This window comes from Ascaphus truei, chromosome 3, assembly GCF_040206685.1.
Source record: "Ascaphus truei isolate aAscTru1 chromosome 3, aAscTru1.hap1, whole genome shotgun sequence".
Taxonomy (NCBI): domain Eukaryota; kingdom Metazoa; phylum Chordata; class Amphibia; order Anura; family Ascaphidae; genus Ascaphus; species Ascaphus truei.
The window spans coordinates 221,590,456-221,605,535 of NC_134485.1; the positions used below are offsets into that span (position 1 = coordinate 221,590,456).

Genomic DNA, 15,080 nt, shown 5'->3' on the forward strand with positions numbered 1-15,080 from the left:
CCAATTATTCCCCTTGCCCCTCAGCAAGCACAATTTCTGAACAAAAACACAACTTATTATTTTACTTATGACAAAAGACAGACACACATACACCTGATACTTGTGTGGTAATACAAATCCAGGAAGAGGTCACCACTCAGGGCTGTATTGTATAAAAGGTACTAAGTGGCTGAAATCAATAGGTGTTTTCTATAATCAACCATTTCAGAGATTGTGGAATAAGCCCCATAACCTGCATTTTACTTATTTTTCCCATTGCATTTTCTGTAGACTCATACATATGCTTTAATTCTTTCATGGACAAACAAGAGTTAGTCATAAACACAAGATTGTGTACAGAGCTTTGAAAACCTTTAAGGTCTCTTCTACATGGGAAAAAATAAAAAAAAATAAAAAGAAGCAGCAACAGCCCAATATACCATATTTCATCTACAAAGAATTTGGATCTTTTAAAAAGGTATCACAACCTACTACTAAGCTACTCTTGTCCAGGAACATACTGAACTTTGTTCTGCTTACAGTAGTTTCATCTGTAAAAGATGTTTGTGATAAAAATAATTGTTAGTAATTTTAAAATGCACCAATATTTATTCATCTGTACATGATTAAAAGAGAGAACAGGGAAATGAAAAAGGTTTTTGTCTTCATAGTTCATTCCTTGCTAGAAATGCTTGCCATAGGCATTTTGTTCTAACTGGCTTGAAAGTAGAGCAAAACACTTTAATACCCAGTTTTCAAAGATAATCAACAGAAGTGCTGAAAATAGAACAAGAAAAATAATCAGAATCATGAATCTAAGATTTTGCTTTGTCACCTCTCTTGTCTTTTCAGGTCTTCCATAAAATGTACATGTATTAAATGGCTGGTCTCAGTCAACAACATGCACAATTTTATTTCCATTGTAAACTGAAGATAAATTCAAACATATTTCTGACAAGTGATCAAGACAGAAACGTCTTCGAACGATATTTGTGGGAAAGACTAGTACAAGATCAGTTCAATAATCCTAAAGAGTAATGCAACCTTAGCATCATTGGAGTGTTTATTATTTTAGGACCTTATTGTGTAATCATCTCAAGAACAATTGTTTCCTAGATATTCCGCACAGACCTCCGAAATTAAAACATGTAACCTTTCATATACCAATATTTTGTTTTTTCCCAGAGGTGTCTGCAGCTCTACGTACATAACACACATGTTCATTATAGCTCCATTTGTTTGTACAAAAGGCATATTTTGCTAATGGGTGAATTCACAATACTGAAAATAATTGACCTATTCTTGCCTGTGTCTACAGAAGGGATCATATCTATCAATTCTCCATTTCACAGAAATAAATATGCAGGAGGAACAATTATAGTACCACTGTGACAGATAAAGTGCATAACAGTTGCAGAGATTATACTGTCCTATCGCAGCCAATTCCAAATGAACATCATCCATTTCTTTTCCTATGGATTCAATCAAATAGTTGTACTCAATGGCCTGGTATTCTTCCTGTTAAAGAACCAAATTCACCTGTGGCACCTGAAAGCAAGTGTCACATGTCTTTTGCATGCTGTGTGCTTCCGCTGAAGTGGATAAGCAGCTCTCTGACATCCGGCTGATGTCCTGCTTATCATCAGATAGGATGTTTGAGAAGTTACAAGAGAGAAAGTCAGAGTTTCCTGAACAGCTGGCACTTTCAGGCCTGCTCTCCTCAGTCTGGTCACTGCAGTTCGTAATATCATCTGCCTCTTGTAGCTGCTCAACAGACTGTAAATACTGCTGCAGAAGACTACTGTCTTGTTCACTATTGGAGCTGTCATTGCTGCTTTCGCCTTCATTTTCAGGTGCTGTTTCTTGGTCTGTAGGACAGTCAGATACCCGGTTATTGTAATGTCTAACGGTTTCCAGAGAAATCTCAGATGATCCGCTTCCCTCAGTGAACTTCTCAGAATTACTACACTTCAGAGATCCTGGATTTATCATAATAGAGTGGAAACCAGAGTCTGGGAAATCGGTTGAGGATTTTCTATTCAGGTCATCAGGATTAAAAACAAGATCAGATGAATTTTCTTCTGATGTATTAGATGAACAAATAGAATTTTCAGACAAAGACTTGCTTGGCGCAAGAACATCAACATGAGGATTATTGCCAACTTGCTGATTTACTATATTTTGCCATTGCTGAATGGACCTAACCTGAAAGTCAGAAGAAATTACAGAATGTCATTTTTCAGAAAGCAACAAAGATGAGGCAGAGTTATAAACCAAAATCATGTGTGATAACCTAGGTCACATATTGTATAATAAGATTACTTGCTATTTGTGGACACTGTATTGTATCAACTATGTGAAACCGTGGTATCACATGAAAGAATCCCTCTTAATATGCACTCTACCTATGTTGTGATAAATAATGCTGCACCTAGAACACATCACGACGACAAGGGAATACTATAGTTAGCGAGAGACCCCATTAATATAAAACAAAATAACAATTTATTAACATCAAATTCAATATAAAATGTGACATACAAGTGATTGTGTATAATGTAAATGTGAATAAAATCCCCTCAGTGAAACCAGGACTAGATGTAGTATTGAGTAATAGAATGGGATAGGTGTAAATAATGAGGTCACTGGGTTAACAAGAACCTATAAATAACCACACAGTGGTACAATTGCCTATTATTGGTGGCAGTGAACACAACACCTAGTAAATAACCTATCTATTTGTACTACGTGAGTGTGGAAACAACAGAGGAATACCAGGAGTCAGCCTCACAAATGAAAAATGATGCAACCACAATGTAGAATAATGTGTGTGCTGTCAAACCATGGTTATTCCCTATTGTGTGTGTAGTGAGAAAGGGAAAGACATTGTTCGGGATGTGGGGGGAAGGGAATCAGCAGTGTCTGGATATGGGAAAGCGGGAGCCCCAGCCTATACAGACATGGCGGTGCCAAGCTCTGCAGGGCACCTGCTGGAACCTTAAACTGACTTTATGCGGCAGGACAATGGGCGCCATAGGCATGATGCAGATTCATTTTTTCACTACTACTCCTTGTCCCTCCCCTTTGCGCCATACCTCAGGGGAATAGCCCATAACCCGGTTCCTGATTAGTCCCAAATTACAGCGACACCTTATTGGTCGGCAACGGTACTTCCATGTTTTGTGAATGGAGTTTGGTTACTATAACTGGGGTAGCCGAGCCACAGTACCCGAGAGGGTGTGGGTACAGCTAGTAACCACAGGAGTCCCAATGTCCAGTCTCTGGAACTCTTGGACACTAGAGACTTATGTACTTCAGCTTACCTGGTCCCAGAGATATTTCACAGCTTCCTCTTGCACAAGTCTCTGCAGTCGCTCCTCGTCTCTCTCTTTTTTTAGCCTACAGCACAGAAAAGGTAATAACAGAATTAGTTATTTCCAGGTCTTAAAAACGCAGAAATGAAAACTGAAAATTCAGGAGTCTGGTTATTGAAAAATGTTTATCTTTAGAATAATCTGGCCGTAGGCAGTTTTTTGAAATCCAGTTCTGAATGTTGGAAAAAAGAAAAGAAAATACACATACAAGACAACACAAATCTACGACCTACAAACCGTCATAGCAAATACCTCCTCATAAAACGCCTTTAATATACGTAACAAAATAAACAACAAAATCAGTTTTATACTACAAGAGAACCTTGTACAACAAGGTACAATATGATGCACAAGTAAGAATTGTGGGGTTACTCATACTCCCATTTGTGGTTGTGATTAAGGTCTAGTCAGGTCCAAAATATATCAAGAATGTGCCAATGGGTTTCAGTAACATTAACACTGAAGAAATCACAAGCGAAACTAAAAACAGGATTTTCACATGGCGGCAGGAGACATTGACGAGATATAAAAGGGTTTGGCATCACGCGAGATGAAAAGCAAGCAATAGGTGCAAACACGTTATACAGGAAAGACCACGGCTACTGCAGAAATTCTCTGGAAGCAGAGCTATCAATCACTGCTCTGAAGTTACACCCGACAGTGCCTTGCATATAGTGTCATGATATACAAGGTACGGTGTGGCTAGACAAAGCAGCAATACTATTTTCAACTTTAAATAGAAAAATATATATTATTTGTATATGTAAAACATGTGACAATGCATAATTCTACATTCTTACCTAAGCTGGCAATCGTTTGGTGCTCCTGTTATACAGCTGTCAAAATCCTGATTGTGTGCCTAATGAAATGGCTGCTTGTCAGTGTAACTTAGCAGCTACAATGTATCCTTATATTACTGAGGTAACATATCTATTGTTACAGTTTAGACCTCAAAATGCTGTTAACATTTGCAACAAATTATCCCAAACAGGAAAGTGTTACAATGATCTCGCACTGCTGGGGAGGTGGGGAAAAACCTGCTATAGAAATCAAAGCATGCGTTAAAACGTATTAAAAACAGCCTTAAGTGTTGAATGAAAAAAAAAATATGTTTTTAAAAGAACACTTTCTATTTTCTAATACCACAGAACTGGTTAAAAAAAAATAAGTAATAAGATTTCCCATGTTTTGCTGCTTTCAGCAAGCAGAGCAGTGATTGTAAGCTCTGCTCCCAAATAAGCTTTTGCAGAAGCCAGTTTTTCCGCTCCACATGTCAAACCCAGTTTCCCACTCATCCCAGGAATGTGAACGAGTAGTTTGAGAGCCCTATACAACATTATAATTTATTTTTAAAGCAATAACATCTTCTGCAGTGTGGTACAATAGAACAATAGTTACATAAACAAAATAAGAACAAAAACACAAATTGATGACAGGTATGGAAGGGCTTGCTCGGGAGCAGTTCAGTTGTGCCCATCCTTTTCTATAGACTGTAGTCAAGTGTATAAGTGGCTGCTCATGCGAGATGGACTATGCCTCACAATGGGGTGTGGATGTCTGCTTTTAAAACCTCTGAAAGCTTGGGGAAGAGTCTCATAGTGACTGGTAGATAGTGTTGACATCATAAAAAGGGATTAGCCAGAAAAAAAAAAAAAAATCAAACTCCTTCCCAGACTAACTTTAAAAAAAAAAAAAAAAAAATATCTGACATGTAATTTAATTTAAAACAGGTTTGAAGTAGAGGGTCTCCGGAACTGATCCCCATTAATTTCAGCTCCAGTGAGCGCTTGCTTCCCGAGATACCGGCACCCCCTTTTTGGAGGCATCTATGCAAAGTTTAAAGCTCCTGCATCACGCACGCTTTGCAACAATGTCATTACATGAAGCCTGGTAGTGGAGCGGAGTGACTACTGGCACCCTCTACGGAGGTCTGTATCTTTGGAATCGGGTCCCCAGAGCTGAAATTAATGGAGTTCAGCTCCGAAGACACCCTGCTTTCAATCATGTGCAAAAAAATAAATAATTAAGAATAAAGCACTTGGATTGCCACTGGAATTAGTTCAGTTTGGTCCTAGAAGGGATTTCCCCGTTACAGCATAGCAATCAAATTGTGAATATATTTAAACATGTCAGGAGAGTTAACTATAGTTACATTAAGCAAAAAAAAAATACCCGCAATCTATATTTGGCTCAGGAGCCAAAAAATGGCCTGTAAAAACTACAAATAACCCCTGCGACAATTATAAACTCAGAGTTCAAGCACACGGAGATTCAGGCAACAATTTAAAAACATTGACTAACTACTTATCAAGGTGAATGATCGATAGGTTTTGAAAACTAAAATTAGCTTGACAGTTTATTAACCACTGCAACAATTCCAGATCAAAGGTAAACGAGTGTACATTTGAAGCTAAACACGGAACTAAGAGAGACTGACATGAGAATTCCATGCATTCCAACACATGAAAAACACATCTAGATTTGTCATGGATACTAAAAATAGCATGGCATTTTCTGTGTTGCACAATTTTGGAATAGACAAACCTGAAAGCAAATGTTTTTCTTCTTATGAATAATATGAACTGTCATTATGTCCAATACTTTATAGCCTCAACCCAACACTATTTTTTTTTCCCCCCCAAGGGTAACCATAACACATACCGTAAAAAAAAAAACTATATCAAGGTAATATTCTTCTCAAACAAGAAACCCCCAAAATATTAGTACAGGAAATAAAATATGACTTGAATTTTGAATGTTTAGTTCTCATCTGTCAGAGAACTCAACGACTAACTTGACAATTAAAATGTTTTTTGCAAAACTACCAGAGTAAGTTAATTCAGAGAAAATCCATGTTAATCTAAAATCAATGTTGCTCGAATACAAAATCAATGTTGCTAGAATACAACGCTTTGTTTAGCCCCAAAATAATAATAAATAATAATAGCATGTTCTTGTATAGTGCTGCTAGTTTTACGTAGCGCTTTACAGAGACAGTTTGCAGGCAAAAGTCCTTGCCCCGTGAAGCTAACAATCTATGTTTTTGATGCCTGGGGAACTGTGAGATAAAGTGACTTGCCCAAGGTCACAAGGAGCAGACACCGGGAATTGAACCAGGTTCCCCTACTCAGTGACAGTCAGTGTCTTTACTCACTGAGCCACGCCTTCTCCCAATAATTATTCATTATAATGAGACTACATTGTGTGAACTCTTCAGAACAAGCTTTGTGGGGGCCCATATTCCTTGGCTGTATCTACTGCCCTGTTTTTTTTATATTCCACCATCAAATTTGAATACACAGCATTAAGCGGCAATCCATACCTGTGATATTTTGTTATACAGCATTGAAGTAGGGGGTCTCTGGCGCTAAAATTAACGGGGTTCACCTCCCGAGACCACCTGCTTCAATCCTGAGAAGAAAAGGAAAAAAAAAATAAATAAATGGGTTTGCTGGCATCTTTAAATGTATTGCATGTTACAGCAACAATGACAACTTTATTTTCTGACCACCACAGGTAAAACATCTCGCTTCTATTCATATTTAAGTACACTACAAATTGTAACCTTATTCAAGACAAATATCATCTACCCAAGATAAACTGGTATAAGTGACTGATAGCTGGCTTTCATCTCCAGCCTCACAAAGAGCCTTGTCACATTGCTCCCTTCGAGCCATGCAGGAAATATTAAGAGGACCAACAGGCAACGGCTGCAGAACAGTGCAACGCAATAACTAGACCACAGCAGTGTTGTCAAGCTGCCGCAGCTGTAAAAGTGGCACCCCACGAGGCATCAGGCTGCATTATGGCTCCGACTTTCACAACTGTGATAGGGTAGAGAGGATCTAATCAGCAGCTGAGCAATCAGAATGCAGTGATGGTGAAGAGACAAACGGGATCACGGAGCACATGCAGAAATAAGCCAGCTCCGAGTAAAGAAGCAAAAGTATTGCAGAAAGAGGGCAAAAGCGAAACAAAGGCAATGGATAGACCAGTGTTTTTCAAACAGGGTTCCCCGAACACCCCTAAAAACTTCCCAGGAATTTTCTGGCCATTTGAAAATTGTACCAAATACAGAAGTATTTACAGTGCATCTGATCAGTTGCTATTAGAGATGGTTAGGGGCTTCTCACAATTTCCCTTCGGTTTCCTTAACCAAAAACCGGTTAGAAGCCATTGGGATAGACCGGAAAAGCAATGTCAGAAGAATCAGCAACTCAAGCAAGAAAGTGCTTAAGTTCCATAACACTTAAGAGCTCCTAAATACAGTATCATTTTAAAGTTAGAAAGCAATTATCTGGTTTTATTTTGATCCATTCTGTATGTTACATTTAGAACAAATGGATTTAAAATGTCATGGACTAACCATTAGTCAGCACATCCACATTCTTTGTAAGGGAATAAAACAGACAAAGCTTGGTCATTGGAAATCACCTACCCATAAATGAAACAGAAAAACACCTGCATATTTCATAACTTCTAATGTCGTGCGTATCACCCACATTCTCACCAGTTTTCTTTGTGTTTATTTAATGAGTCTTTCCTGCTTCCATGAAATGTTTCAGACTTCCTAACATTTATAGGAACTGTAAATTGTTTAACAAATTACCACATCTCTTTTTTAGGACAAGTTTGCTAGATTATAGATCTTAAATTAGAACACCCAACAGCACAATAAAGCACTGCTCAAAATATACAACACATACTGCTTTTAATGTACTACTTTGAGTGCAGGTATTCCAATGCTATATTCATTAAAGGGATTCAAATGAAAAGCAAGTGCAACTGGTAAAAAGGTATATAAATAGAAGCTAACACACAAACGATCCACATGGCTCACCTAGTCTGCCAATTCTACCTTGAAACTCAGATCATATTAGATCTCTTGGGCTCTGATATTATAATACCCTCTTGAGGTTTTGTCTTAGAGGGATTAAAACATTTTTATTACTTCAGATTAGAATTTTGGAAGACCTAAAATGTAATAATAAAAAAAAAAAAACTTTTTTTTACGAAACCAAAGATCTTAAAACTGGAGTCCGCTATATGGTACCATTAGTGATGGAGTATTTAAGTTGCTATGGATTTATGTACCATGCTCTTCCAGCAAAATACAGTGGTCCCTAGCAAAAAGAAATTGAAACATGTACATAGAAAAACTGCACAGTAGCGCCATCTAAAGTTGAATTTGTTGTAGTAGACTGGAAGTAAAAAATAATATATTATATATATATATATATATGTATATATATATATATATATTCCCCTTCATTCCATGTAAAACGGTTTTCAAGGCAAAAGGTGGCACTGTGTGCTCATTTGCGTGTCATTTCCCAGTATCCCTTGCTGCAGTGGAAGCACTGAATGCTGGGCGATAATAGTGAAAGGCGGGGCTGCAGCCCTGTCATAACCATGTCAGTGTGCTCACAGTAATATTTCCATTAGATCTCTATATATTTATATAGATCATACAATATGTGAAATAATATGTACACAGATCTGTATAAAGACTTCAGGAACAACTTGTAGCCAGTCCGGCACACACTACAATCTACTTCTGATGCATGAGAGACAAAATTATTTAAGTTCTCAAGGAGCTGACACTCATTTGATCAGGTTTCACCCAATTTAAAAGTGGCATTATTACTAGCTATTATTACCACAGAGCTGTACACTTTCTGAATTGTAACATAGCATGTAAATAAATATTTTCTTTTTGGCAGTCTGATATTATGGTCTATTAATCCATATGCATATAAAAGTACCCTTTGAAGAGAAGATCATGCCACAAAAGTCTTTTTTTGTTATTTTGCCATAGACCCAATTCATGGTAATCCTAGTTGTGCATGTTAGAGAAATAAATTAACAGGGAGACATTATTTAAACAGATATCACATACTGAATGGATGCATCTGGCCAACAACTCAGTAAAGCTTACCTGGTAACTTCACCAGCTAAGACGACAATGTGCTCCTGCATTCGACTTAGTCGGATTTCATAGCGTACATCCCTGACTTTCGGATTATTTTTCCTTGTGTAAAAGCCTCGCCAAAAGGACTGAAGCTTGGTAGCGGCTTTGTTTATGCTGTGTAATGTGTCTGCATCTTGGTCCAGGAAATGTAATACTTTGCTAGTTACTGTAGTACTTTGACAAATAGGATAATTTGACGGCTGTGTACTCTTGAAAACTACGTTGGAGGAAGCTGGGTAATTTCTCATGTTTGGTGTAAAGTTCTCATTTGCCACTGCTGGATTAACATGGTTAAATATATCATCTTTCCTTCCATTTTCAAGTTCTGCTAGCTTGGGCTTCTCCGGTGTCAGCACAGATATCTTTCCGTGGCTTCGCTCTATCATAGTTTCATTGGCTTCTCGTTCCAATGTCATGCCTGGTATCCTTAGCTCTACTGTGGGAGAGGCAGGGGATAGACCTGGAGCAACAGGCATGAAGGTAGACTCTGACGAGAGAAGACTGCAGTTTAGTTTGTCCTCATCAGTTTGGATGTCTTCCATATAGAGGCTGTTATAATACGATGTCCCAGACTGCCCAGAACCTGGGCAGATGTTTCTAACCGCATATGAGTGATCTCCAGGACTACTTGTCCCAAGCCAAGTATCTACATGTACTGAAGGTTCTACAAAAAGAGAGATGGAAATACATTCACATATTTCATAAAACCAAAAATAGTGACCGTAAATATGCGGTCCAAGTTGCCATTAAGAAAAAAAAAATTCCCTTCAATATGTGCATCAATAGAATCCACACAATGATAAGTAATTAGCCAAGTTGCCGATCGATCCGTTTTCCTATGATTGATAGTCGAAGAGTCGGCTCAGGGGTACTGTCAGTGCAGCACATGAGGACGAAAGATGCAAAGTTCTGTGGGGAAGATACAATTGGTGCACTACTAGAGAGGGCAGGGCTCAAAAGGGGTGTGCTAGAGCCTGTTTCAGAAGAGAAAGGGGATGTGACTTTGTAAATGGTTGCTATAGAAACACAAATTATTGTTACATTATAATACATAAAAACTGTAATATACATATATATATATATATATATATATACACATATATACATATATATATACACACACACACATTATATATATATATATATATATATACATACATACATACATACATACATACATATATATATATACATACATACACAGGAACAATCTCCTCACTGGGGAGGAGGTAGAGCAGCGGGCACTACCGTGCAGCAATAAAGCGAAGGCTGGACTGTGCTGTGAAATTCTTTATTGATGCATGGATAAAAAGGTGAAGGGATGGCACCCCCCGCGCCATCCCTTCACCTTTTTATCCACGCATCAATAAAGAATTTCACAGCACAGTCCAGCCTTCGCTTTATTGCTGCACGGCAGTGCCCGCTGCTCTACCTCCTCCCGGTGAGGAGATTGTTCCTGTATCTTCACATCAGCTGGAGCACGCCAAGTACAGACAAAGAAAAGAGACCGGAGGAGTTAAGACTCAGTGAGTGATTTCTTTCATTGCTGGAGCTTCCCCAGGTGATGTGTTTAGATACATTGAAGTGGGAATAATGTATGGGGTCTGGGTGGGTCTTAGGACTTCTCCCAGACAACCCTTCACAGTCCCCACGAGACAACATCCCTAATAGGGGTTATTTATCATTCAGCTCCCTCACTCCTGTCTCCATCCGGACAAGCAGCTTTTTTATCATTGTTGTGGACTGATATATACTCTGAGCACTGGTTAACTTAGAGGTTCATACACCTCTATTTTTCTCCAAATACATATATATATACACATACATATATACATACATATATACATACACTTTGTGTGCACCCAGCAAAAAAAAAAAAAAAGCCTGGACAGTGGTTAATATACCTACATGATCATTTTTATTACCTATATGTACGTGCATCTCTCACCATTTTTTATCAATACACTATTTGTCTAAATACTGCGCTATGAGGGTCCTGCACTTTGTTTTTGCTTCATTGGAATGGAGCCACGTGTTTCTGAATGGGGACAATTGCCTAAGCCTAGGAAAGAGAGCTGGGGTAGTTATATAACCTACTAGCCTCTTGAAGCTCAATTTTGTGTGCTGCCACAACAGTTCTCTCTCCTCTATTATCCCCTAGTGAGAATGGTACGTAGGGAGAACTAGTGGGTAATAATATTTTTAAATCTCTTTTATATAACAAGGAAAATGCAATGCTTGTATGAATGGAAGCAATTAGTCAAGGTGCTGCTTTACTTTAGAAGAATTGTAATTTTGAGAGTAGTAAAATAAAATGCTGCTTTAACCGAGTTAACACAGAAAAAACAAACAAGATTTGAAGCATGACTTCTCTACACTTGTTAGCCGGCACCATTAAATCCACCTTCCCCCCACCCCACTCTTCTACCAGCCTCTCCCAACACGTTTCCTTGTTTGCACACAATCACGGCAGCTCCCTCTCCCGACTATCCCATTCTCCAACCATTTCTTTTTCTGTGCTCTCCAGATGCCAACTGGAAGCACTACAGTTTCATGCGAAGTAATAATAGCCACCTCTCAGCTTTGGACTAATGTTACCCTGCTCTCTCCTATTTGCCTCCGCGTTCTCTTGCACTTTTGCCTCTTACCCTAGCTCCAACATTTTCACCCCTAAACCCTTTCTAATTTCCTATTCTCTACTGTAATTAACCACCTGACTCGCTCTCACCCCCAACTGTTCGCAATCTGGTTTCTGTCCTCTACACTCCACTGAGCTCCTCTTCTCCTAAACACTACTCCTTTGGCTTCCGTGACGCAGCCCTCTCCTGGTACATGTCTAACTAGCCAACCGCTTCATCAGTGTTTCCTCATCTTCACTCCCTCTGTCGGGGTCCCACAAGGAATGGAATTAGTGTGCGCTGTCCTCCGCTTCCCCTCTCCTCACTGCCTATGTGATCCTCCCTGCAGCTCCCAATCTGTCGGGGTCCCACAAGGCTCTGCCCTTTGCCCTCTGCTGTTTTAACTTTAGGCCTCTTCTTTTGATGAACTAATGCAATCTTTTGGCTTGCAGTATACGCTCTACACTGATGAGACCCAAATGTACCTCTCCTCCCATGACACCCTCTCTGCAATCTCCTCTTGGGATGTCACACCGTTACCCAAAGCTCAACATGTCCAAAACAGAATGAATACTCTTTCCCCCTTCCATTCCTACACCCAAACTCTCCCTCACTGCCAATAACACCACAATCTCATCAACACCTCAAATCTGCTGCATTGGGGTCACCTTTAACTCTGATCTCTCCTTAATTTCTCACATTCAGTCCCTCACGAAGTCCTTCCGTCTCCACCTCCAAAATATCGCCGGGATATGCCTTTTTATCACTCATGATGCAACTAAAAGCCCCACTCACTCACCTTGTCCCGCCTCGACTACTGCAACTTTTTCCTAGTTGCCATTCCCCTTGTCCGCCTATCCAAGCTGCAATCCATCCAAAATGCTGCTGCCAGACTCCTCTACCTCACTTACCGCTCCACTTCTGCTGCTCCACTACGCAAATCCCTACACTGACTTCCCATATCCTATCAAATTTAAAATCCTAGCGGTCTTAGACAGCTCTCACCGACACTTCCTACCTCCATATGTACCAAAATATATACCCAAACACCCCCTACGTTCTGCCCATGACATTCATCTTTCCTCCTGCCTTATTACCTCCTCTCACTCCCGCCTACAAGACTTCTCCACCACATACTATAAGAATCCTCTCCTCCCCCCTCCCAGCTTTCAGACATTTAAAAACTCCCTCTAAACTCACCTTTTCAACAAAGCCTATTTGGTATACTTCTAACATACAACTCTCCCCTCCAACCATTGTAACCAACTGGACCAATCTCCAAGCTATGTAACACCCACACCCTCCAATCTGAATGGGAATCGGTTGTCAGGCTGGACCATACCTTTTGTTTCAACATTGTCCCCCATTCCCTCTCGATTGTAAGCGCTCACAATCAAGGCCCTCACTACCCGAGTACCTGTTTATCCTTATTTGTATAGAACGGTTTATATAATGATCAAAGCTCTGTACTTCCATTGTACCCCGTTGCAGAATATGTTGGCGCTTTACAAATGAACAATAATAATAATAAAGCATGGCCTCTTGGTACAGTCACAGCTTTCTGCCTGCTTACCATGTTTGTGAGCTATTTGGAGTGTCAGACTCTGCTGCTCAGTGGAAGGTGTCAGTCTTTTATTTGGAGTAGAAGATGATATGCGGTCCTCACTGCAGACCTGGTGCAACAGTTGCCTCTGATGTAGTCTGACCAAGAAAAAAAAAGTGATCATTAGTAATAATGAATATTAAAGATGTGGGTAGTATGGTCAGTGTGATTCGCGGCAACAATATACTTTACCAATCTCCAGGATTGGATGCAATAAACGATTTGTGAAATAGTGACAAAGCAGAGCACAGTTTACCTACAGTCAGACAGATTAACAAGTTTTTGAAGCTCACCAACTATTAATAACATTCAATCATTCAACTGTTGAACAAGCAAAGAAGCACAACATTTAAAACAACTTAATACAATCAGGAGAGTAAAACTAGTCAAAACGCATGTAATGGGTCTTTGGAAAAAAAAGAACCCCCTTTCTATTAGCCTATCTCTATATACATAGTGTATCATACACACTTGTTTCAAGCGGTTTTCATAAGTACAGAAAACGTATTAGTATTTGTTTTAACCTTTTGAAGAGAAACTTATTTGCTGGCACCTACAGAGTTTTGATCGGAAAAATCCCTTGTGTTGTAACAAAATTCCATGATGGAAGTGAAGTCACTGCTCGCAGAAGAGGCAATAAGTGATGTCGGGGGAGGGAGAGGAAAGACACTGACTGACGCGCGCACACACACGGAATTCACAGCTACTATAAATATAGAAGTTCAAATAGCTAAAACACGCTAAGTCCAAGTCAAACTTCGTTGCGTTTTGGCACTGAAATTGTGTTTTGATTTTTAAATTAAAAACATCACCATCACAAATACAATTTCAATGACAAAACAGTGACAAAGGACATAAGTTTTACTTTTAATGCGTGTGCTCGGGGCACACACACTTATTTTCTACTTTACATCGACCAATTTCTCTCATACAGAATAGCAAACCAATCCCCCTTAAAAAATACATATATACAGCGGCGAGAAAGTTTGTTCCCAATGATAATTACGGAAATTCCATCGTTTTTCCATCATAACCTTCTTGAACCAAAAACAGTCTTTTCTAAAATATCAATAGGGTTTATATTAACCAATTCCATGTCTTGAATCAAAATGATATATGAATTTGACAAACAATGAGTAATTAAGAGTCAGGATATGTAAAAGTAAGTGAAACCACGGTTTGATCAGCCAAATGAAAGGGGATAATTAGAATCAGGTGTTTAAATAATTAGGTGGATCTTCAGGTGTGAGTTTGGGAGGTCCAACCCTATATAAATATCAGAAACTTTGTGAGTTTGGTCTTCATCATACAGATGTGTGGAAACACGTCATGCTATGGTCAAAATAAATATCTCTGAGGACCTCAGAAAAGCAGTTATTGATGCTCATCAGTCTAAAAGGGTTAGAAAACAATTTCCTTGGATTTGGGGCTATGCCAATCCACGGTCAGACAAATGGAGAAAGTTCAAGACCACAATCACTCTAGCCAGGAGTGGTCGCCCTACCAAAATCTCTTCAAGAACAAACCGGCAAATC

The 15,080-nt window shown here is 39.2% G+C and overlaps 1 protein-coding gene across 3 annotated transcripts in view; it reads right to left on the reverse strand.

The window, feature by feature from the left end:
- Window positions 1–568: 568 nt before the first annotated feature.
- Window positions 569–15,080, reverse strand: part of CEP97 (centrosomal protein 97) — a 28,820-nt gene continuing 14,308 nt past the window's right edge. For all 3 annotated transcript variants that reach the window (XM_075590107.1, XM_075590109.1, XM_075590108.1), the window contains 4 exons: window positions 13,516–13,643; window positions 9,292–9,988; window positions 3,303–3,378; window positions 569–2,184 (listed from right to left, as the gene is read on the reverse strand). In XM_075590107.1, coding sequence (XP_075446222.1) covers window positions 1,501–2,184; window positions 3,303–3,378; window positions 9,292–9,988; window positions 13,516–13,643 — 1,585 coding nt within the window. In that variant the 3' untranslated portion in view covers window positions 569–1,500. The remainder of the gene's footprint in view (window positions 2,185–3,302; window positions 3,379–9,291; window positions 9,989–13,515; window positions 13,644–15,080) is intronic.